The sequence below is a fragment of the Primulina tabacum genome, chromosome 9 (assembly GCF_025594145.1).
Source record: "Primulina tabacum isolate GXHZ01 chromosome 9, ASM2559414v2, whole genome shotgun sequence".
Lineage (NCBI taxonomy): Eukaryota > Viridiplantae > Streptophyta > Magnoliopsida > Lamiales > Gesneriaceae > Primulina > Primulina tabacum.
The window spans coordinates 35741886-35767106 of record NC_134558.1 but is presented as its reverse complement, the minus strand read 5'-3'; the positions used below and the strand labels follow the sequence as shown (position 1 = coordinate 35767106).

The 25221-nt window shown below is 35.2% G+C and overlaps 3 protein-coding genes, 1 long non-coding RNA gene and 1 pseudogene across 4 annotated transcripts; 3 read left to right on the top strand and 2 right to left on the bottom strand.

Annotated features, from left to right (window-relative positions):
• The first annotated feature begins 2769 nt into the window (after positions 1-2769).
• On the top strand, positions 2770-8360 carry LOC142555620 (uncharacterized). The gene is made up of 7 exons (XM_075666585.1): positions 2770-2897; positions 4348-4725; positions 5342-5517; positions 5713-5808; positions 6622-6878; positions 7296-7516; positions 7635-8360. Exons 2-7 carry the CDS (start codon positions 4357-4359, stop codon positions 8007-8009), a joined length of 1494 nt encoding a protein of 497 aa, XP_075522700.1. The 5' UTR covers positions 2770-2897; positions 4348-4356; the 3' UTR covers positions 8010-8360.
• Positions 8361-10406: 2046 nt separating this feature from the next.
• LOC142504455 (uncharacterized) lies at positions 10407-13351 on the top strand. The gene is made up of 3 exons (XM_075617317.1): positions 10407-10979; positions 11343-11510; positions 11615-13351. Exons 1-3 carry the CDS (start codon positions 10437-10439, stop codon positions 13349-13351), a joined length of 2448 nt encoding a protein of 815 aa, XP_075473432.1. The 5' UTR covers positions 10407-10436.
• Positions 13352-13967: 616 nt separating this feature from the next.
• Positions 13968-15911, top strand: LOC142555619 (uncharacterized). The gene is made up of 2 exons (XM_075666584.1): positions 13968-15002; positions 15377-15911. The coding sequence occupies exon 1, from the start codon at positions 14077-14079 to the stop codon at positions 14992-14994; it is 918 nt and encodes a 305-aa protein (XP_075522699.1). The 5' UTR covers positions 13968-14076; the 3' UTR covers positions 14995-15002; positions 15377-15911.
• Positions 15912-19215: 3304 nt separating this feature from the next.
• LOC142555618 (uncharacterized) lies at positions 19216-21142 on the bottom strand. Its single transcript, XR_012822445.1, has 2 exons — positions 20270-21142; positions 19216-20088 (listed from the first exon to the last, which is right to left on the bottom strand). It is a non-coding gene; the product is annotated as an uncharacterized LOC142555618 (long non-coding RNA).
• A 233-nt stretch (positions 21143-21375) lies between these two features.
• Positions 21376-25053, bottom strand: LOC142555617 (plastidal glycolate/glycerate translocator 1, chloroplastic-like; annotated as a pseudogene).
• Between the last annotated feature and the right edge of the window lie 168 nt (positions 25054-25221).

The window sequence follows — 25221 nt, the reverse complement described above, 5'->3', positions numbered from 1 at the left end:
GCAAAAAATAACAACGAGCTGCTAATGAGAAATCATCAATATCGGTCCACTGGATCAACAGCATTTCCGGATGTAAATGTTGTAAGTAAAAATGAATTAAACCTGAAAATCAAAATCAAATTCAAAGACAAGGTTCTAGTTGAGGTCGAAATCGAGGTCGTGGACGTGGACGTGGACGTGGAAGTGTTCGTGGTCGCAGCCATGATTTTGAAAACAATCGAGATAGTTACTTCTATAACTCATCTCAAAAGTGCATCACGAACCATCCACTAAAAAGACATCATGATAACATGAGTGAATGAAAATCACTCAAAATGATTGAAAGTTCTTGTTTTAGATGCGACACTCTAGGACATTGGTCTCATATTTGTCGAGCCCTCGAGATCTTTGTAAGTTCTATAAAGAATCGGTAAAGGGAAAAAAAAGACCAACTTTACTGAACACATTGACCGTCTAAGTGATTCAACTCATTTTGATGCTGCATATTTTCTGAATGATTTCTCTGAAAATTATCAATATAATTAATTGAATAAAAATGTAAAATATTTTATTTTAATGTGCTCATGTGCTAATGTTTTTTTATGTATAATTACGATATGCGTTTTATTATATATATGTATTGTCAGTTAATTTTTTTCACTCCATATTTTTTTGAAGTTCAAATATGAAAAATGCTATAAACGAAGCTAAACAAAGAACTAATTTCATGGAAGTTTGCATACCTGATAGTGGTACAACACACATTATTCTCCGAGATAAAATATATTTCTTGAAACTAAAACCAACAAAAACAATGGTGAATACAATATCAGGTTCTGTAGACTTGATAAAAGGTTGTGGTAAAGCACAATTTTTTGTTATCTAATGGTACAAAATTTATGATAAATGATTTTTTGTATTCACCACAATCGAAAATTGTTGAGTTTTAATGACATATATTCTTATAGATATGATGCTCAGACAATAAATGAATGAAATGAGAAATATATGTGTCTTACCAAATATAAATCAGGAAAGAAATATGTAGTTGAAAAACTATTCATTCTCCCTACTAGATTGCATTATACATATATAAGTCCAATTGAATCAAACATGGTAGTTGATAATTCTTCAATACTGATTAATTGGCATGATCGATTAGGACATCCTAGTTCAACAATGATGCGAAGAATTATTAAAAATACACATGGTCATCCGTTGAAAGACCTGAAGATCTTTCAAAATAATAAGTTTCAATGCAAAGTATGTTCTCTTGGAAAAATTATTATAAGACTATCATCAGCTAAAATCCAAACTGAATCACCTATGTTTCTTTAACGTATTCAGGGTGATATTTGTGGGCAAATTCATCCCCCATGTGGACCATTTAGATATTTTATGGTATTGATCGATACCCCCAGCAGATGGTGACATGTATGTTTATTATCAACTCAGAATGTGGCATTTGCAAGATTTTGGTTTTTATCCTAATAAGTTTTTTCTTGTAAAATTTTTAACAAGACAATATAAAAACACGTAATGAATACAATCATTATATCATTATCATCATCACAAGGTAGAATGTTGAAAATAAGAGTTGAAATTATTGAATGTTGAAAACAAGAGTTGAAAATATTAAAAATTAGTGTGTGATGATGTATTTATTTTTGGATTATTTCTAAAAAAATAAATAGCTCTCAATATGTGAAGAAAAACACAATTGAGAAGAGAAAATTTTATAAAGTGTATAATTTAATATATTATGTGATTTTGATGTTTTAACTTTTTATCGTAAAATTTTACTTTTAACAATATCAACCATATCTCTATTATTTTAAATATTTATATTTATATAAACACTGTTTAATACCGTCGAACTTGACGTTTGTCCATTTTCAATATCTTAAATTTGATGAAAAGTTATGGTTACCGATGGTTCACGATTGATAGATTAATGTTTGCACCAGAAAATCGCTTTTTAGTTTAAATTTTAAAAAACAGCATTGGTGCGATTAATGTTGTAAGATTGTTTAGTACTTATCAAGTTTAGTAAAACTCTTTTTATCTTCATCGTCTTTCTTCAAATACAAATTGTCGGGCACTTGGTTTGTATCTCCTGACATGCACAAAAGATAATCTTTTTGACAAAGTTATTTTAGTCCTACCAAAAGCAAAATTATGAAGAAAACTAAGGTACTGTAACTTTTTATTTTAATATGAAACAAATCTAAGTTACATTTATACGTATCGTTCAAATTCAATGACATGATCTAAAGCCCATCACCTGTACCATTCAATTTGCACACACTTTAGCCTAGATAGTCCGAAATCCAACAACTACAAGCTTTTTTAATGTTGACGTATAAAATGACTTATTTATTTGAAATGATATAAAAATGGAAAGAAAATCTATATAATCGGCATGAATGGATTAATATCCACAAGACAAAAACTCATGTGAGACGGTCTTACATGAATTTTTCGTGAGACAAATATCTTATTTGAGACATTCATGAAAAAATATTACTTTTTCTGCTAAGAATATTACTTTTTATTGTGAATATCAGTAGAGTTGATCTGTTTACAAATAAAGATTCGTGAGACCGTCTCATAAGAGACCTACTTTATCAACAAAACTCAGACTCTCCAACTTATCAATTTATAATTATAATTTTAAAAATCATTGTATTGTATAATAATTTTTTAAAGCAATTATAAAATAAATTTTCAAAGTGAGTTATATATTTAATATAATCTCTGCGTCAAATTGCATTGCCAGCTAAAATTAAGTTCCAAACTGTTCGCAGAAAGCGAGCCAACCTCGCGTCCGTGTATGCTTAGGTTTCTATTTCCTCGGCCTTCAACCGTTCCACTTCTCAGATCTTCGTTTCAGTTTTCTTCTTCTCCACGTTATCAAGGTAAAGGTAAGATTCGTTCCTTTTATTTCTATCTTGTACTCTTTAAAAAAAAATTGTTGCCATTATTGAGTATTTGTTTGATACAGTCACAATTAATTATTGTGTCTCCGATTGTACAAATGAAACTCATGTATCCGAAATTCATTGTCGTAAGATCGTCAGAAATCGCAATCAGGCAAATAGGAGAAAATGTTATTGGAAATAGCTGGTGGTTTAATGTGACAAAGATTGGTTTTTCAGTCTGGCCCGGTGTGCTGTTGATGAAACCACTATTGGATTTAGAATATTTAAGGCTTTTTTTTTTAAATATTTATAGCTGTCCCAAAGCTAGAATTTGTGCCAATTTTAAGCTGGCTACTGGAGTGAAGTGAGACGTAAGTACATGATCTTATCGGAGCTAATAACAATCATTATTTGTTGGACTAATCTTATGGGTCACTCCTTAAATATATATGAATTTAGACAATTTTAAGCTGGCTACTGGGGTGAAGTGAGACGAAAGTACATGATCTTATCGGAGTTAATACCAATCATTATTTGTTGGACTATTCTTGTGAGTCACTCGTTAACATCTTGTAAACTTTACGCGGCATGAGTGAGGTATGTTAGAAGCCTCACATTGTTTGGATTAAAATTTTGGGAATTGTATATACAAATTTAAACAATCCTCTCTCGTTGACATGGTTTTTGAATGAAGTTATGCCCAAAGCCATGATCTTAATATGAATTTTTTGGGCATGAGGGGGTTTGTTAGGTGTCCACATCGGTTGGATTAAGTTCTTGAGAGTTGTACATATGAATTTGGACAATCTTTCTCTCTTGAGCTAGCTTTGGTTGGAGTTAGACTCAAGTCCATTGTATTGACATATCATAGAATTTTCTTGTGTTCAAGTATTCATTTTTCTAGCTAATACCAGTTGGTTGATTAGTTATTGATGCAACACTTAGCATTGTTGATGGACATGACCATCTTATTATTAGAGCTCCCATTTCTTTACCTCTTTTAAATTTTCTTGTCACAATACATTTTCTCGTCGATACATTTTCTTTTAAATTTTCTTGTCACAATAAGTAATTATTGGTTCTTTTGTGTTAGTTTATACTATGCTCAAAGAGCTAATAATCATCCTTTTATTTTGAAATGACTGTGTTAAGCATCTAAAAAATATCATGTTAAGTTTAATTCAATAGTGCTTTATGCAGAGAAGCACTTTCCCTTTGTTGATAAGGCTTTGATTGCTGTTATGCAAATGCTTTCAGGTTCTCATGATCTCATCTCAATTATTTTTTATTTCAAGATGATGCCATCAGGGAATTAATTGACATGGATCGAGAAACAAGGTTTTGGCATAAACAGTTTTGACCTTGAAATCTCACATTTTTCTTATTAATAATTCCGACGGCTGTATTCATTGGCATCTGCTGCTATTCCTTGTTGAAAAACTTCCAGTCTATTTGGATGCATTCTGAAGGAGTTCATTTACTTATTGATGATATTGAAGCTAGAAGCAAGTCTGACATAGTCAACTTTGTCAAAAATAAAAATATGTCCGAAAGTATATCTATTTCGTCTGGATCTAAATCTTACTCACGGAAGCCTTTAGTACCAATCACATCACTAAATCATTGGAAAATTGGAAAGGGAGCTGGTGTTCAGATAGCATCATTTCTCATTAAAGCTATTGCTTTAGAGATGGTGCGGAGGTTCTCAAGGGCGACATGTCCTTTTGTCTGGAGTGGGCTGCAAGCATTGCAAGTACTTTGTTACCCCCCATTCAAGTGGATTCAGCGCTGGAATCCTTTTGGAATGTTGGTCAAAGGCATGCAGGTGGGTTCTGGACTGAAAGATTTTTCCTTTTAATATGGCTGAACCTGACATGCATATATAATCTGTCACATGTCATTTCACGTTTGTGCCAAGCGTCTATTTTTACGTTTTACATATATAGAATTGAGGCTAAAGCCTTCTCGTGAAATCATTTATGATTTCAAAAGTATAATTCCAGATTATAAGTGACAATCATCTCATTTTGTGGTTTTTGTTTCTTTACTCTGGAAACTGATGTACTTGTTTTGCCTTTTGTAACTCTTTGTTCCTTGTCTTAAACATTATTTCAGGCACAATTTTGGGTATGTTTCTGATGTGGTGGCCACCAGTGCCGATCATGAAAGGGATATGACACACATAAATTAAGAAGTTGTGAAGTGGCAATTTATATCAACAAAATGCAAATTTCATTAGTTTTTTCAAAACTTATAAAAAAGTTTCTGGGTAATGGAGGTACCGATATAGCTTCCTCAACATTCAAACAAAGTGCTGTGTTTGTTGTCGTAGTTGGTAGTTTTTTATATCTACAAGTAGGATCAGGCATCATTTTGGGAGCTTTAATCCATTGGCACTATTTTCTGAAGCTAATTTGTTGACTGTAAATTGCTTTTTTCAGATGTTATCACGACCTTTATTGGTTCTCTCTATCGTGGATGCTTTCTCTGATCATTCAGACAGCAGCAAGCCTGCAGTTGATAATACTGAAAATAATAATATCAACGACGAATCTCAAGCATGTTCAGACTCTCGTTCAAGATCCTCATCCGTGCAGTGTGATGATGATGACATAAGGTGTAAAAAGTAGTTGTACATGTTATACACCATTAACATAAATATTTTGTGGATGATTTCTTTAGGCTGTTCTACATGAACTCACCCACATGTTCATTCTTCCGTACTCATGGAAACTATACTCCAGTGGAGTTTTGATTCTTGTAAGACTTTTTTTGCTGGATTTCCTGTTCTTTGACTTTTTCCATTGTACAGAATTGGCAATGAAAAACCTCAAGGCATGCTTTCCACAGGGTGGTTCTGTAATCTTTGTAAAGAGCTGGAGAACCAGGGAATTACTTTACCAGAGAGGTGAGTTTATTAGTTATGGTGTTAATAAAACTGTTGAATGACCAGAGAGGTGAGTTTATTAGTTATGGTGTTAATAAAATTGTTGAATGACTGTTTAAAATAGAAAAAAGCAGAAAAGATATCCCAGAGTAATATTTATGGGTCTTGGTCTTTTCTTTTTTGTTTCTATTTTTTGTGCCTTGCATTTTCCTGTCACATTATCACCTTTTCTTCTGCCATGCTCCTCATATATCCCAATCCCAGTAAACGTTTGGATTCAATTTTTTTTTAGGTTTTTGAGAAGAAATATGTTCCTTGTGTTTTCTTCTCTTCATTCTTTTGTTTTAGAAAAACCTTCATTTTGTGGCCACAACAATCTTGAATAGTTATTTTGCTGTAGTTTAAATTGGTACTTTGACTAATTTATTCCATCTTTTACTTTTTTTTTCATCTTGGAATGACAATGAAATGTATTCACTCTGAAGAGTGATAATAGCGATTATCTGGTACTATCAACAGTGATTTATAGCCTTTTTCAGTTGAACGGTCATTTTCTTTTGCATTGCTTTGAAATTTCCTGCTGTCATTCAATCTTAGTTTGACATGTTTTTAGTGCATCAATTTGATGTGTCACTTGTAACATGTTTATGCTAAGGTTGGCAATGTTTAGAAAATATAGTTTGATAATAAAATTTGTAGGAAGAGAGCAAAGCAAGTTAAAGAAAACAGATTAATTTTAGTTTTATTGACTGTTATCCTGAATAATTGAAACCTGTTTTTGCCTTTATATGGTCAATAATCTGTAAAGTTTATGTATAGTTTGTCTTTGGGCAGAATTAATGAAGAGGAACTCCAGAGGTTTTATGTAGCTGCAAATGGGGATTTATCGAGCTTGTTCTTATCATTAAAAAAAACAGTACGCTGGAGAGAGACTTACAGACTTCTCTCCGAGGAGGAACTTGAGTTGTGGTCGAATATGATTTTCTGGCATGGTTTTGATGTGAAGCATCGACCATGTCTTATTGTTCGTCTTGGGCTGGCATGTATCATCTTGTCATCCCATGATAGACCTTGCTTTGTGCAGGCAGTGGGTACGCTCTACGGCCACTCTTGGAAATTTTTTTGGTGTTCTCCTTATGGAATTTTCTCTCTGAATATCGTGATATAATGAACAAGCTGGTTGAGGTGAAAAGTAGGATCATCTCGAGTATAATGCTTTATTTCTTTCGGGGTGTTCTCCCCATCTTTTCTACTCCCTTAATGCTAAGAGAATGTTAGAGTCAGTTGCAAGTTTATGATTTATTGTCTTTGTGGGGTCTGAACCTTCACGTTTGTTTCTCGCAATATATGTAACACGCGTTCTCAAGTCAAGGAAGTTAATATTTTTGTCCTTGCAGCTTAACAATCACCATATTTGTTCCCCTGATTCTTTTATCCGTGTACTCAATATATATGTACTCGCAAAACCAAATATTTTGTGCCCGGCTTATGGCTGTTTGTAACTGAAGTATCTCAGGTGGAGCACGGTGTCCTCTACTTGGTGGATGGAGAGAATCCTCAACTTACTGTGATAGTGGATTGTCATGGGTTGTCACCTCTGAAAATTCCCGTGCAAATGATGAGACACTGCTGTAATCTTTTGCAAGACAATTTTCCAAATGTTCTCGGTTGTTTAATCATTATACGGCTTCCTCCGATAGTTCGTGTTATGGCACAAACATTTATACAAGTAAGCTTATGACTACTTTACGTGACAAATTGCTTTAAACAAGAAAATAAAGTCGGAACTTTTCATCCACATATCCCGTTATTTAAATTTGTGCTATTTTTTCTGTCCCTGTCATCAGGTTCTCAAACCAGTCACCAAGCAAAAACTGAGATTCGCAGGAGAGGCGGATCAGAAAGTTCTTTCCGATTGTTTCCAAACACTTCCATCATATCTGGGTGGTCTGTGCTCATGCACAAGATGTGCTAAACTGGGAAAAGGCAGCATGCTACGAAGTTTAGATGGCCATACCAGCACATCAGAGGCAGTTTCTGAGATCACAAATTTTGAGGATTTCTCATCCATCGAACCAACTTATCAGTATGATACAATCGTGGACAATAGCTGCAGTCAAATATTGCGCTCAGCTGTTGTAGGTATTCTCATTCTCTGGGTTTTAGTCGCATTTATTGAAGGAATATATGATCCCTCAAGTCGTCCATATTTACCCCCGTGATGTTGCAATAGAGGAACGTCCCTATTTCTCTCCAAGGCTTGATTCTTCTCATCCCTCTAGGTTAAAAAGTCTATATATCTATGTAATCTGGGAACCATACCGATGTGTTGTTATTTGTAACAGTTTCTTACGGAGATAAAATTTGTAAGAAATACTTAAATTCCATGGAGTGAGGATTGATACCTACTTGAAAGTCTCCGATTTTTTGTCCACTTTAGAACTAGTCAGACCTTGTTACATGGAACAAGGCTTGAAGATTGTATGATCAAGTAAGAGGTAATGCAAACTGCAGACTGTTACAAACGGAAGGCAGGCAAAATTTAAGTTAGAATAATATTATTTTGAGAGACATTCAGTGACTTGAGATTACAAGCTCCCAGTTTCACAAAGACCATAATATGCAGATCTTGCGGCGACGAGAAACGGCGTAAGTCGGCCACATATTGATTGTCAGGATTATGATCGAGTATCATGATATCTTTTTTTTTTTGAACTTTGATCGGTGCAATATCTGTACCAGATTCCAATGTGAATCCTGTGGTTTTCAATAAATTCAAGTTGAAATTAATGCTCAATAAATTCAAGTTGAAATTAATGCTCAGAGCACATTAAGCTGTGCTTTATGTCAAGAAGGCAAGAATATTCAATTGGCTCCACTTAGGACATCATGGTGACTCTTCGGATTCCGAACAAATAAAGCGAGGTGACACTAACTGTTTTACTAAATCTTGTCGAAATATTAACTCTAATTTATTTCCTTCTTTGTCTGGCCCACTTCGAATGAAATGTGATCTCGAATAGCTGAAGCCTTGATTAATAATTGCAGCAATCAATCTCACTTCCATTATTACCAAATAATTGACTGCGACGTTCTTGATATCTAATTCGGTATATTCACATTTTTGGTTCTGCGATAAAAAAATAAGTAAAAATAATCTGTCTACTTAAACCATGCGCTGTACGTCTTTATCCAGGGAAGAATTAGTGGAGGGGAAATAATGATGTAAGCCGGCTTGTTTTATAAATATTGAATATACTTGCACTTGCACTTGCACTTGCACTTTAGTTGGATCCACGTCAAATTAGGCGTGACGTTACAAGAAGGAAAGAGAGGAGAACTTACTGTACAATTTCCCTGTAATCCAAAAAATAAAAGCAAAGAGAGAATATTCCAAAGGGCCGGGCCGGTACGGGCCGACCCGACCCGACAACCATGGATTTCGCCTTTATTGAGTGGGATCCCAACACATTAGGTCGTAGAACGACAGCTGACAAAATTTGAAAATTCCAAATTCTTTAATGTCAACTGAGACACTGGGTACGTAGGTGATTTGGTGTACGGACACACTCGCGTATATTAGAGAGAATAACACTTACATCCCTTGATATCTTAGCTATTACAATAAAATTTCTAAGGATTTATTTATTATAAAACCATATTCCTAATTTATATCGTTTATATAGAAAAAATGTGACATTTTCATGCATCATAGTTGGTTACGATGAAAAGGTGATTTGTTGTACGTAAACATATATATGATATATTTTGTCTGATTTATGTTTTTTCATTAATGAACAAAAAATTAATCGTGGAATAAGACTAATCTACCTCTATAACAATTGGTTATTATATAGTTTCCACTCACCTTGATTACATGCACTTGTACTCCACTTCTACCCCTCTTCGTAATCAATGGAGGAGTCAGGAATCCGATTCTACCCGGGTTAAAATTTTAAACTTTAAAATCATTTAATATTTTAAATTGATATATCCGTGCTAATATCAAATTTATCCAAAATTGTACAAAAATCTACATATAAATTTTTTTAAAAAAATTAGGACCACCCGCGTGAAAAGTACTGTGGCTCCGCCCGTGCTCGTAATTAAGAAACTCGATTAACAGGCAAAAACATGCAAATTCTTGAGGTATATAATTATAATCATTCAAAATTCGAGGATGTTTGTATAATTAAAACAAAGTAAGTTTGTACGTACACACACGCGCAATATACAAACAAACAAATCCATGCTCCACCTAGCTATAAGCTTTATCATGTGCTTACATAAGCTATAATCGCACTTCGGCACTGGATTTGCGACTAAAAAGATAGTGTTGCCATATTAATACATATATATATATATATGTATGTATATATGTATTGCTTTTTCCTCATTGATATTCATCACGTATATATTATATCATAATAGTAGCAAAAAATAACTTTAACGAACTTGTGACGTTATTTTAATGCCACTGGGAATGTTCGCCTCATTCCTCATTGACCCTTTGCTCTATTCAAAGGATCAGAAACTCACTTACCAACGCAATCATTTTCCATTACAAAATCCCCCCTTTTACCTCCAAGAAAGTGCACCATCATCTCTCGATTAACCTCTAATCCTAACACGAAAAACCAGGGTTGGCAATGTTGTCCCAAATCGAATCAAACCGTGTTAAAGCAATGTGGCGGTGTTGTCTGTCATCAGCCTTCCGCACGGGCATAGCATGCACCATAGTCGGGGGCGCCACCCTTTACGGCCCAAAGTTTTTCACCCGACAAGTAACATTCCCTGCATTTTCATACGTGACAGTGATTCTTATCATGAACGATGCCACCTTAGGCGACACTTTCCATAGCTGCTGGCTGGCGCTTTATGCTACCGTGCAAGGTGTTTTACCGGCCATTCTCAGTTTGTGGTTGATTGGCCCGGCCAGGTTAAACGTTGGCACCACCTCAGTGGTGGCAGGCCTTAGTGGATTCACAATAGCTCTGCCGGAAAACACTCATTTGATATCGAAGCGCATAGCGCTTGGACAGATTGTTCTTGTGTACGTCGTAGGTTTTGCTAATGGTGAGAAAACAGATCCCATCATGCATCCTGTCCATGTGGCGGCGAGCACCGCCTTTGGTGTGGCGGCTTGCGTTTTGGCAATGTTGTTTCCGTACCCAAGTTTGGCTTTTTGTGAGGTAAGCAAATGCATGTGGTGGGAAGATCCTAGTGCGACACATGCATGAAAAGCACACAAACCCTAATATAGTGATATACACGTACACACACAATTATATATACACATTTCTTCAAAAATAAATCACATATATATTTATATATAATTTGAAAATTATGAATAAATAATGATTCAAAAACATTTATTGATAATAATAACCTTTTGAACAGGTAGAGTTATTCGTTCAAAAACCAACATCAGATTATAAACTTAAACACAAAATATACGTCATGTCAAGAAAGTCAACCAGTTAATGAATCACCAGTCTTAATTATTTTTTCTGAAAAAATAAAGACTAACGGCCATGCCATTTTCTGCATTTCAGGTGAAAGAGAACTGCAAACTCTATATACAAAATGCTTCCAAAAGGCTTAATTTATATATGAAGGCTTTCTCCACAGAAGATAGTACAGTGTCGAAGGGATTGATTTCACAAGCAAAGTTTCTTAATACCACAGCAACCAAACTTCTTAAAAATATCGAATCAAAGCAAGTAAGCCTATGGATTCCCATGAAATAATAAATTAGTATTGAATAATTAAGAGGTAAAAATCTTAAAATATATATTGACATGTCATGTTACAATATTTTGAACAGGAGAGCATGAAATGGGAGATAATTCCAGCCATGTTCTTTAAATCCTACAACAAAAACCCAGCTGAGAAATTGACAAATCTTGAATCCATATTAAAGGGAATGGAGATTTCCTTGACAAATCATTCTGAGTTCCCAGTTAAGATATTGGATTCCGAGCTCAATAATGTCCTTCTTGTCATGGAGGAGCAATTCTTGAACCAAGTTAACAACATGGCAGTCGAAAAGACGATTTTAACGCTGTCTGATACAGAAATGGACTCAGTATTTTCTCAAACCTTGCAAAACAGTACTGCCCCATTATCGAGCAAAGATTTTCCCTGGTTGTTCTTTATATTCTGTCTAAAACTCATGCAAGGCAAATCAACACGATCTGTTTTACCAGAAGATTCATGCAAACCAGGATCAGAATTATCAAATGAGCACTCACAGAAAGAGAAAAATTGGTCCTTAATCACAAAAGTATTGAGTTTTAGTCCTCTAAAAGTTAACAGAAGGAGATTATTGCCTGCCCTAAGATGCTCACTTTCTTTAGGATTCGCGGTTCTGTTTGGATGGATATATAGCAAGGAAAATGGGTTCTGGTCGGGTCTTCCTGTGGCGATAAGCCATGCTGCAGCACGAGAAGCGACATTGAAAGTTGCCAACATTAAAGCACAAGGGACAGTTTTAGGGACGGTATATGGAGTAATGGGGTGCTTTCTTTTCGAAAAATATGTGCACATAAGATTTATTTCACTACTTCCGTGGTTCATTTTCTGCAGTTTTTTACGAACCAGCAAAATGTATGGCCAAGCCGGTGGGATTTCTGCAGTTATTGGTGCTGTGTTAATCTTGGGAAGAGATAATTTCGGCCCCCCTAGTGAATTTGCGATAGCCCGAATCGTTGAAACTTTAATCGGTTTATCTTGTTCTATAATTGTGGATATGCTCTTGCAGCCTACAAGAGCTGCTGTTTTGGCCAAGATTCAAGTTTCGAACTGTCTCCAAGTGTTGCACGAATCTGTGGGATCGGTAAGCATTCCATCGTTGGGCGAGTTTTTCTTAGGAGAGAGGCAAAAGAAGCTGAAAATCCATGTAAACGAGCTTGGAAAATTCATCGAGGAAGCTGAGATGGAACCCAATTTTTGGTTCTTGCCTTTCCATAGTGCTTGCTATAGTAAGCTCAAAGGGTCTTTGTCAAGAATGGTGGATTTCTTGCTTTTCGAGAGTGAAGTACTCATGTTCCTAAAACAAGAATTGTCAAGAAATGGGGACAGCAAAATTTTAAGACATCATGATTCTATTGTCAAAATAGAAGCCGATATCAACCTTCTAAAAAGTGTGATTTCCTCTGCTATAGAACTCTTTAAGGAAGTTAGTTTGGTAAGATCACTCGAGAAAATCGAAAGCGAGTTCGAGAAGAGGAGAGATTCCCTCGATCTCGAGTTGGGAAAATCTTCAATTGCATGCGTGGTCGAATGGTCAAAATTCGATAATGACGAGCTTGAAAAGAATACAAATTCTTTTCTTCAACATTTAGATGAACTTGTTGATCAAATGGAGGTGGATGAACTCAAGAACCAAGTGATTTTGAGTCTGTGTTGTTTGATGTTTTGCATTAGAGGTTTGTTGAGAGAGACTATGGAGATTGAGAAGGAAATAAAAGAACTGGTGCAATGGGAGAATCCCTCGAGCCAAGTGGATATGGTTGATATTTCATGTAAGATTTACGCATTGGGAAAAAGAGTACAATGTTAATTCTTACGTATATTTTTAAGCCTATATATGAGTGGTTTATTGCTTAATTATGTGTTTTATTTTTAAATACGGTATTCGATAAGATATTATTAGTTTTTACACGTGCTATAAACTGATGTTATTAGTCTAATTAATCGATCTCTAGTTTTTATTAATTACTAAATAAATGTAGATATAATAAAACAACAATAATTAATTATATCATATCTACTGTCTAAGTATTAATAAATTGGCAAGAACTTCTGAGACGAATCTCTTATTTGAGTCATCCATGAAAAAATATTACTTTTTATGCTAAGAGTATTATTTTTTATTGTGAATATCGATAGGGTTGAACCGTCTCACAGATAATGATTTGTGAGATCAGAGAACTCTAATAAATTATTAGTGCAATTAAACAATTAAGCTCACAATTAAAAGAATGAGTCACTATATAATTATTTAAAATAAAAATACTTATATTTTAAATTGATTGAGAAAACATATTTACTTAGCTCGTTATTTGTCACTTGTCTAATAAATAGATTGATTTATGTTTTTTTTTAAATATGCTTATATTTTAAATTGATTAAATTAAATATATATATTTTATGGCAATTTAATGGGAAAAATTAGTAGAGATTCAAATAATATGCAATGAGTTTGAATTTGTGTTTACCAGCATTGATGATTTGATTTGATAACGAATTCGATTCAGTTTGCCCTAATTTTAGAGGACTTGGAAAATGGCAGCCCTGATTTACCAAATTTTCTCCTCCTCCGCGCTGCTTTCGCTAGGGCTTTACCACCTCATCTCCGCCACCAAGCACCACCTCAAATCGCCGCGCGATTACGCCGCTAAGCTCTACCACCCCTTCCCAAACGCCAACCAGCAGAATCGGTTCCTCAGGTATTTACAGCTTCACCTGGTTATCTCATTCCTATTCATCGCCCTAATCCACCAGCTCCTTGTGTCCGCCGACCCCGATCCCCTTCTCAAAGGCCGGACGGCGGTGCACCGCCTCATATCCCTGCAGTCCTCCGCCGTGATATTCTGCTTCATCCTCCTCTCCGCCGCGCTCCTCGTCTCCGAAGCCACATCTCTTCTTCCTCTCCCCTCCGATCTCTTCTTTGCGATCGCCTCTGCGCTCTTCTTCCTCCAGTATTCCCTCTCCGCATCCGACGCCGCCGTACAGACTTCAGATCTCCAAGCCAAGTGCGATTCCGTCGCGGCGCATGTTTCCGCATTCTCGTCTGCTCTCTGTCTTGTTCTTTGCTGTCAGCCCAGACTCTATGCGGCGGATGCTGCTCTCGGAGCCTCTTTCTGTCTGCAAGGGCTGTGGGCTCTGCAAACAGGGCTATCACTCTACGTGGATGCCTTCATTCCGGAAGGCTGCCACAAGCTGCTTGATGTCGTCAGCGGGGTTGAGGGATCAACTAAGTGCGAATTGGATGACTCGAAGCTAAGGGCAGTCGCAGTCTTGGATCTAATGTTTGTGCTTCATGCCCTTTTCGTGCTTCTCATTTTTATCGTGACTTATGCTGCTATTGCCAAGACTTTGGGTATCCGCAGCAGATTTGGATCATATGAAGCCTTGCCCACCGGGGCTGCTGCAGATTCGAATCATATTCAATTAAAGACTATGACTGGAACTCAAGCCTGATCAGCGAGGTATTTCTGTTCTTTAATCCCATGTTGAAATCCTTGTACTTAAAGTGAATTTTTGTCGACGAAAGCGAGCATGAGCATGTACGATGTGGCCAAATTGAACTGATTCTCGTAAGGAAACGCGTGGATGCTTGATAGGAAATCTTTACCTCGGCTATTTTGTTGTACTGTGTTTTCAATTGTTTACTCATGCCTGGCCAAACTAGAAAATTTGTGATGTTACGCCATGAAAGGTAAAACAAAGAATTCCTTACAATATCCAAATGATTATAAAAACTAAGGTGCAAAATTTGCATTATAAATCAATACAAGAATCACCTTTTTCTTAGCCGGCTGTTAGTTACCCTTTCGTTTTTTTGGCCTGTTCATCTCAACAGCTTGCCAATCACTAGAAACTGAAGAACGTTGGGAATCTACTGGTTTGGGTTTGGAGGGATTGGATGAAATTAGATTGCTAATCGAAGAGACATCCACTAACTCGCACCAGTCGAAGTATATGGTATAAAGAAATTTTTTTCCTAAAAATTGATGTGATCCTGCAAGCATCGGACGGCCATAAGGTAATGTCCGGGAGCAGACTAGCGGGGCAAGCAAGAACTTGAAAATTTATATGTACTGTTTGTTCGAAAATTCTAGTTTCGTCCTCGTAATTTCATGGAGCCACTTTCCATTCTCGGAAATTCATGGGTTATATTCACATTCTCTAGAACACTTGAAGCATATATTTGACCAAAGTCGCCTTGCTATAGTGCTAGTGCCATTTTATCTGCGAGGTTTTGATATTAGAAAAGTCAATTCATTGTACATACTTGTTAATCCTTTCGAACTTTTCACTATTTAGTCCTTGAATGGGCATTTACCCGATCGACAATGAATATCATAAAATTTTGTTACGTTTGAGTGAGTCTAACAGAACATATTTTGTTTTTCGCATTTATATTTCATTCAACTGCTGTATATGTATTTTAAAATATAATTCATTTTGCACACATTTTCTATCTTGCCCACAAACCTAAAATGGTATAAACGTTAAGTATACCACAATTGGGATACATTTATAAAATAATATTTTTTTCCCAGCCTCAACTTGTATTAGATTGCCAAATTAATAATTTCGATAAAATTAATAAGATGATATTTTTTGGAAGACTCTTGTATAAATCCATGATCGTCTCGATATCATAAATTAATAATTCTGTAAATTTATAAACATAATACCTAGGAAAATTTGGTAAATATGATTCTTGAAATTTAACTCTAGTTGGATTATTTATAACTTTTTCTTATTACATTCAAAAGCTTCGATGTAACTTCTCAAACAAAAAAATGTGAAAAATTATTATTGCTATGACAGTGTGGTGCCCAAACTTCGCCGCGTAATCATACAACATATGACGTCATATGCATAAAAAAATTTCTTCTCAACGACGTAATAATATAATGAATATATGATAAAATAGTGCAATTATCACATTATCTACATCAGTGTAACAGAAACAATATCATAAATACACACATATAACTCAAATAAGACAACGAGCTACACTATCTCTATACACTATCAAATACATGACTATTTCATTAGACACACCTAGTCCTTCACCTCTATCATGTCTCACGTCATAGTCATGTAACATGTCTAACAGAAACACTCCCCAAATGGTGAGCATACACAACAATCATCATCATAATATATAACGGTTATATTAACAACATAAAATATAACTGAAATGATAACATAAATACTCATTTTGCTGTTTCTGGAGAATTAAACCACCAACAATATCACTCTCATACTACTGCAAAAACAACATCAACGATACGTCACATATATAATCAGAATTAATAACAACTGACAAACAATTCATCAATTTCAATCCAAATCCCTAATTATAATAAATTAGGAATAATTCAAAACAACATCACTATAATCTTGTCTATTTCGTTAAAATCATACACTATTTAACAATCTTTAATTTTTTTATGATTTAACAATTTCTCGAATTTATTCTAGAAATCGACAATTTCAAAAATCACCAAAAATATAAAATTTATACCTCAAATCGAAGATCTCGTGTCAATAATATCAAAATTGAAGTCGATTCATCGATTGGGTAAACCGATAAGTCGCAAGATTGACAACAAAATTGAAATATTGTTCTCACTTTTCTACCTTACCTCTCTATTCAAACCGTTTTATGTTGTGGTGGAATTTTCAAATTCAATTCAATTCCACCGTCTCAATTTCTTTAAAATATTATATTAATAATATAATATTTAACATTTTTAACATCGATATATACGTTTGGATCAGTCAAACGATCAAATTTTTTAAAACTCAAAACATGAAACTTCTATATCTTTGAGTTTTCTATGTTATATCGAAATTTCAAATCATTTGGACTTCATACGACCAAAATATGTCATATTTCATTCTTTAAAAATCGTTAATTATTTAGTGATATCGGATTACTAAATCAACAAATTATGATATTTACTTCGGACATTACGGTTTTCTTTTTCATAATATAATATAATATAATATAATATAATATTTAACATTTTTAACATCGATATATCTGTTTGGATCAGTTAAACGATGAAATTTTTTAAAACTCAAAACATGAAACTTCTATATCTTTGAGTTTTCTACGTTATATCGAAATTTCAAATCATTTGGACTTCATACGACCAAAATATGTCATATTTCATTCTTTAAAAATCGTTAATTATTAGTGATACCGGATTACTAAATCAACAAATTATGATATTTACTTCGGACACTACAGTTTTCTTTTTCATAATATAATATAATATAATATAATATTTAACATTTTTAACATCGATATATACGTTTGGATCAGTCAAACGATCAAATTTTTTAAAACTCAAAACATGAAACTTCTATATCTTTGAGTTTTCTACGTTATATTGAAATTTCAAATTACTTGGACTTCATATGACCAAAATATGTCATATTTTATTTTTTAAAAATCATTAATTATTTAGTGATATACGTTACCAAATCGACAAATCAGTTCAAGAGAGAACAAATTTCAGTGTACTTACTGAAAGGCTCTTCATGAAAGGATACTCCATATCTTCTTAGGTAGATTGGACCGGACCGGTCAAGAAAATTGTCGACCGCGCAGATCTATTTGGCGAAGTGGGATAGTGCAGCCACGTCCATAAATTTAACTCCTTTTGATAGCTTTATCTATGTAAAACGTCAATACCACTTAAAACAATGAATGAAGATGTAAAAAACAAAGATATCAAAATAAGAAAATAAGATTGAAATTGGACAAAATGAAATATCAAATTGATAATTATAAAGAAACAAAATGTTTAATTTTCTAATTTTAATATCCTTGGTTATGTTACTGGGCCAAGATTGATCCTGACCAATAAACTAGTCACGTGTTACTCGATTGCTGGAACTTCAATCCATACCTAGAGCGTTAATTTTTCTGCAAATCAAATCATGAATTTTTTTTATAACCAAATTCTGGTTGACTATTTTTGTTTGAATAGATCTATTGTGAGACGATCTCATAGTTCAATATCTATAAGACTGATGGACATGACATGATCCATATTTGAAATTAAAAATATTACTTTTCTATTAAAAATAATATTTTTTCCATGAGTCGAGTCAGGTTGAAGATATGTCTCACAAAATTGACTCGTGAGACTAACTCATAAGAATTTGTGTGTTTTTATATTTAGCAGTAGCGAAAGCTTTCTTAGCCTAAAAACAAATATTTTACTTGTGTAATCTATTTTTTTTTTTTTTTAAAATAGCATGAATTCGTTGCTAATATCCTTTAAAAAAAAAAATTAGCATGAATTCGTTGCTAATATCCATATATGTATGCATATATATGTGCGCGCGCGGGGGGCCAACCAAGAAACCAAGTGTCAAAAGTTTGGTAAATTTTCATCTTTTGAAATATCGAGTACAAGTTATGAAACGGGTACTGATTGAATTTGGATTTTGGATCCAAAAAACATGCGTACCACTATTTATTGATTGCAATTTATCACCTAAGCCTAACGTTACAAAATTCCTACCATTTCAGTTGCCCAATAAAATCATGACAACCGCATCTTGGACCTAACCCACCAAGAAAATTGTCATAAAATAAGCCAATGGCAAACATGAAAACCAAAGCAAATGCTAGATATAGTAATTAGTTTGGCGAAATTATTTCCATTTGCCTTCAAATCGAAGCAAAGCAAACTCCCTTTCTCCCTATAAATAAATAATGTTCTCATCATCCACCATCCAAAAGATACCACCAACAATGTTCCATTTCAAAGCTTTCCTGTTGCTATTGCTACTCGTTTTCGGCTCCTCAATGGCGGCCAAGATCCCTTGTACCAAACATGGGAAAGATGCTAAATGGAGATGGCAAAGGCAGCCATGGATGAACCATGGAAGCTTTCGTGGTCGCACACGGGGACGACTCATTAATCCGACAGTCGAGAGTCCATTTCAAGTCCTGAAGTTCCCTGTTTAATCTGTTAGTTTTAAGCTATTGATATATTGTTGTGAGCATATTGTTCCCTCTTTCTTGTTGAATCTCATCCTTTAACGTTATTACTTACATAACAAGCCGCAACTGTTCGACACGATCTCAAACTTGTATGCATATTAATTACTTGTGTCTTATTAGACGAAGGGGGAGATCCATGTATGATATACTCCAGATGATACAAGATGGCTTGTCAGTGTGTTTAACTAGATGCTAATGAAGAATGGTTTGCGTTCTAATTTAATTAGAAATCATTTTAGGAGTGAATTGAGAATGGATCATGGATGGTTCTGCCAATGGACAAGGAAACGGTAGAGATCGTTGCAATCATCACACATTGATTCACCAGTAAGAACTTTGACAGACTTACATTAAGGTTGGGCTTAACATTTGAACGATGATGTCCCAAACAAATTTGGGAAAAGGTCTTCGGGTTCGTTACTAAATTGTAATAAACATCTTCCCCCGAATGAAAAAAAAGGAATAACAATATGACTGGTGACAGGCATGGGCTGTCAACTTCGAGATGGGCATCAAATTCCATATCGATCCTGCAAGCGATTCCGAAAGAGTTAAAAGTTTGAAAGGTTCTTCCATTGAATAATCGATAAAGTTCAAGTTTTTTTGGATTTACATTATCATCTTGGGCTAAATTTAGCTTACCAGAGTCTAGCTGGAGAATCCAGAATATAAGAATTTAGAAATGAATTGGAGTGGGGAAGGAATCATTACCAATTTGGCCAAATGATGTCTTAAAATTTGGCCATGAATTTGTTCTCCTTTCTGTCAAGATGAAGGAATAGACGAATAGCGTGCGGTCCCAAATTTATTCTTGTATCCATCCAAAATATCCCCATTAAAGTCGTTGCAATATTGTACAATCGGCAATTGTAGGATACCCGAAAGAAAAAAAAAAGGACAAGAAATTTCAACGAAGAGGAATTCACATGTATTGTCATCCAACAAAAAGTAGGAACTCGGCGGATTCCAACTAAGCTTTCATAGATAAATCTTTTCATTCAATTCTTTAGATGCAAGCGAAGAGAGGAGGAAATGAATTATATCATACAAGGTATAAGGAAAAAGAAAAGAAAGACAAGATTTTTTGTATTCAATCAATTGTTTGCACAGCATAATTTACACGCTGAAATCACTTTATACACCAAGCTATCTTTGGACAGGCAAAAGCCAACTCTTAAGCATTTGTACGCTTATGGGAAACTCGACTCAGTGAAAAGTGTGGTTGGCGTGATTCTCCCTTTAAATTCGTATTCCTCATCTCTCAAACAGTCGTCGTCTTCCGAGAGAAAGATATCGTGCGAATATGCGATGTAACATGTGCAAAAGAGAGAGTTCTCAAAAACCCAAAAAAAACTTGAAGAAAACATAATGCTGGTAGGAAAAGAACAATTTCATCCCATCTTCTCTAAATATGAGCAAAAATCATACGCCTATCTCAATTTTGCTCAAAGACCATAAAACTTGTCTCTTCCATCTCTTTGGGCTCTGCCCTACATGACATTAAATTGTTGGACTTTTTTTTTTTTCATAATTAATGTTTTTTCCATCTTTTGGTCAAATCTAAAAAGGATTTGAGAATTTGATTATAAAATTTTAATGCAAATATATAATCAAATTATTGGAACGATTTTTAAACTAATAGATTTTAATTATATATATTTTTTTTAAAAATTCTAATAAAACATTTTATTTCACAAACAAAATAACTTGAACCGTAATAACGTAAGGAGCAAGGTCAAAAACTGAATGATTTTCTTTTTAAAATTTTGTGGGTTGGCTTGACTTGACTCAAAATTTCAACGGCAGGTCTTTCTATATATGTCAATTTCATTTATTTATGTTTTTCACTTTTAATAAAATAATGCATACAAATACAAATTCAACACGAAATAATTTAAAAAAATTAATAAAGAAATTTGTTATGTTTTTTTTGTTTTTTCCCCCTCAGCCAATTATGGCTAGCAGGCTTTGTCGAACGGCTGGAAGAGAGCAAATGAGAGAGCCAAAGATGCCAGCGAGAGCATATGCAATTGCACAAAATGGAAGAGCCTCAGGTTCCTTGGCAGATAAAGCAGCCGTTCCCAACCCGTGAGCACTGATCAGAATAATTAAACCATATTTATTTTTCAGCAATCTTTATACCAAACATTTTGGAAAAAAGTTTGATGTAGATGATCCGCCACACAATTTGGCTGGTTAATAAGATGCTAACATGATGGATAAACGCGTGGGTGATACCCGATTTATTCAATGTTATCCTTTGGGTATTACCTCGAGTGTAGTTAAATTACTGGGAAGGGAAATATCTATATTTCCGAGTAGATCAATACATTGCATCACGTGAGAAAATGATAGTTTTCTCTTCTTGGCCATGGGTCGGAAGCTACCATGATGCCATAAGTCATAGTTTGGTACAATTGATAAATAAATCATGATTAATAAGTTATCATGTTTCATCTCATGTTTGATACATTTTTAAAAAGTCTTCTATAATTTCATGGACATGTGACAAATGTTGGTCTATGTGTAGAGACTCACTTTAAATATTAGTAAAAATTTGAGGCTCGGATTTTGTTCGAATTAAGTATATTCAAGTTCGGATAGTAAGATTCGTGGATGAAAGGCAAAAGCTCGAAATGTCTGAACCTTCGAAATGTATATATGTTTAATATATAAATAAAATAATTTTGGTTTAAGTTCGAATTCAAATGCAGCCTAGAGATTTTACTGGGTTCACATTTTAAAATATCATATTGGATATTATTGTGATGGTTATATATGACCACTTTGTATATAAAGGTTGAAAATTGAATCTTCGTACCTTGATGCGGTTGCTATTCCTCGAGCGATGGGATCGCGGAATCCTAGTCGGTCAAGAGTAGCCTGAACAAAGTTGGCGCCGACAAGTCCGGTTACCACGACTACAGCAGCGGTAAGCGATGGATTGGGACCTTAAAAACGAAAATGGAGCATTTTTCTTGATCAGATCGTTGGAAAAAAGTTGGCTTCGAGTTAAAAGTATAGAAATAACGCAAGTTTTCGACCTTCAAAGAAAGTCACAATGCTGAGTGCAAGTGCCACAGTGATGCATCTGGGCAGGATGGAGACGGTGACGGCCTAGACGTCCTATGATAGCAGTGGAGTACAAAGAAAACAACGTGGATATTATGACTGAAGTGAATATTTCTGACGCATGTCCCTTAACCAGCTGTAAATTTTTTAAAACCAGAAAAGAAATATAAACCAGTGACTATTTCGAGCATTTGTAGTAAAATAAAACGTGGGTTTCGGACATTTTGCAGCTGCAGTATGTTTTTGTCGGTGATACCGACCAGTCTAGCAGGCCCTGAGCCTGAAAATCCATGGGGAAACTCTTACCTGGTTCGAACTTGTTGGATGGTTTTGGCCTTCAAGGCAAAATTTTGGAACCCAAAAGAATTAGACTCAAATACGAGTGATTAAATTGCAAGAGGATCAGTTACCTTTCTTTGTCGGAACATTGAGAAGGCGAAGGAGAGAATAACAGATCCAAGAAATCCCATTAAAAGGTCACCAGCTCCAGGATTTGATGAAGCCTTGGTAAGGTAATAACCTGTAATTTTAATTTTTACCATAAAACATATTTTACCTGTCTTCGACCGCAGTTTTTGCATGATAATTTTGTTAGATCGTTACCAAGAACAGGATTAAGCCCACAATTTGACAGTTTTCCATAAGCCAATGCTGCCAATTCTGCTGAGAGCGTACAGCAAATAATTGGATGGAAAACCGTTTTCACCTGCATCGGTAGCCTAAAAACCCGAAGATATGACCCGAAAACTGAGAAACATAACAGGTAAAGAGACAAAAACAGAACCAACATGCATATATGTTGGATTGAGCAAATTCTTGTTACAGTTACCCGGAACCGATCATGTAGCCTAGTACATTAGAAGCGAGGAGAAATGACAGGCACGTTCTAGCATTTGTTCCAAGTGCAGTGGGGTAGAGAAATGCTGATGCGAATGATACGAGGAAAATACCGCCCCAAAGCCATAATTCGAGTGAAGAAAAGGGAGAAGGCTTAGGCATTGGTTCGGCTTGTATCAATTCCGTGTTGACCAATTTTCTCACTACTATAGCTGTAAAACCCGCCACAGACAGTGAAGCCAACCAACCTCCAACTGCAATAAAGTAGGGAGAAGAAACTCAGTGTGATGCATTTGTTTGCAGCGGGAATGAGCCAGACGTATGCATAGCTTGAAAAGAAATGTCTTTTATTTTCTTAGATCGAGCAATGTTGCGTCAGCGTTGCACTTTAGAATCGAACATCTTTGGCTTTGATTGTGACAAAATAACTTAATATTTTCAATCGTAGAAAAGTTCAAATGTTATTATGTTCCAGTAGTTGTATCCACGGCCACAGTAAAGTAGGGGTCAATTGTAGCTTCCAGGAGTAACTAGTAGAAAAAGAATCTGATTTCAAGCTACAAATGCCAACGAGTTTCTTGATCTGAAATTCTGAATGCTGTCCTTTAAACATGATCAACCATATAAAAAATGGGACAAATAGAAAAACATACAAGTGGACAGCCAAGGATCTGTCCCAAAGCGTGGTAGCTAACATAAGTACAAATTGAGGAAAATACCACAGGATAATGACTTTAACTTGGGATTACCAAGCTGCGGAATCTGAATTCGGAACTAAGATTAACTGGATTAGGCACATACCTACAATGAGAAGGATTTTAAATCCAGAAGCTGCGGGTATATCTTTGACAGCAAGAGGTAGAACCACCAATGAAGGCACGTAAAACAACGGCAGCCACCGTTGAATAAACACAAGCGCCGGCTGAAAAAAGTCGAGCAGAGTAGTTGCTGCGTCGGGGATGGTGGCATCAAGAACCATCAAATATACAGAACATCCCAAATAAAGCACTTGGGAACTTAATGGCAGCATCCACAAATGCCTTCTTCAATAGCTTGTCCATGTATACTATGATCCCCAATGAAACCACCAAATGCAATAGCTTTAAAACCTGAAAAAGAAACGAAGAAGGCCATAATTATTTGAAAATGCAATTTCTGTTTATTAAGTCATCCCCATCTATCTAATGAACTCCTGTGGCATCTTGATGGAACGAAGATGATACTCATGCATTAATTACCATTGTTTGAACTCCTTCAGAAGTCAAACCGCTCACTGATCCAGAGGATTTGACAGCAACCTTTTTCTTGGTATGCGTTTTAGGAGCTTCAAAACCCAAGATTCTTGAATCGGGTTCAAGAGCATCGAAGGGTCGCAGAGTTTCAGCCGCTTTGCCATAACCTTCGTCTGCTTTACGAGCTCCAACTGAACAAACCGAAAACAATCGTGAACAGACTTTTCTGGGTTTTTTGACAGAAGCCAAACGGACTTGATTGGGGATAACACCACGATGAACAAGAAAAGGCGAAGGAAATTGAGAAATGGAGGCCATGTGAGTAATTAAGAAGCTGAGCGAGATGCAGAGGAGGATGTTGTTGGGATATCATGCAAATAAACCAGGTAATATCGCAGCGGAACATCACAAGTGATATCAACAATGAATAAGATGAACACCAATATTTATAGTGATTCACCCCAAGATTGGACTACGTCCACTCTAAACCTCTCAAGGAGATCAGTTCTTTATTAATAACAA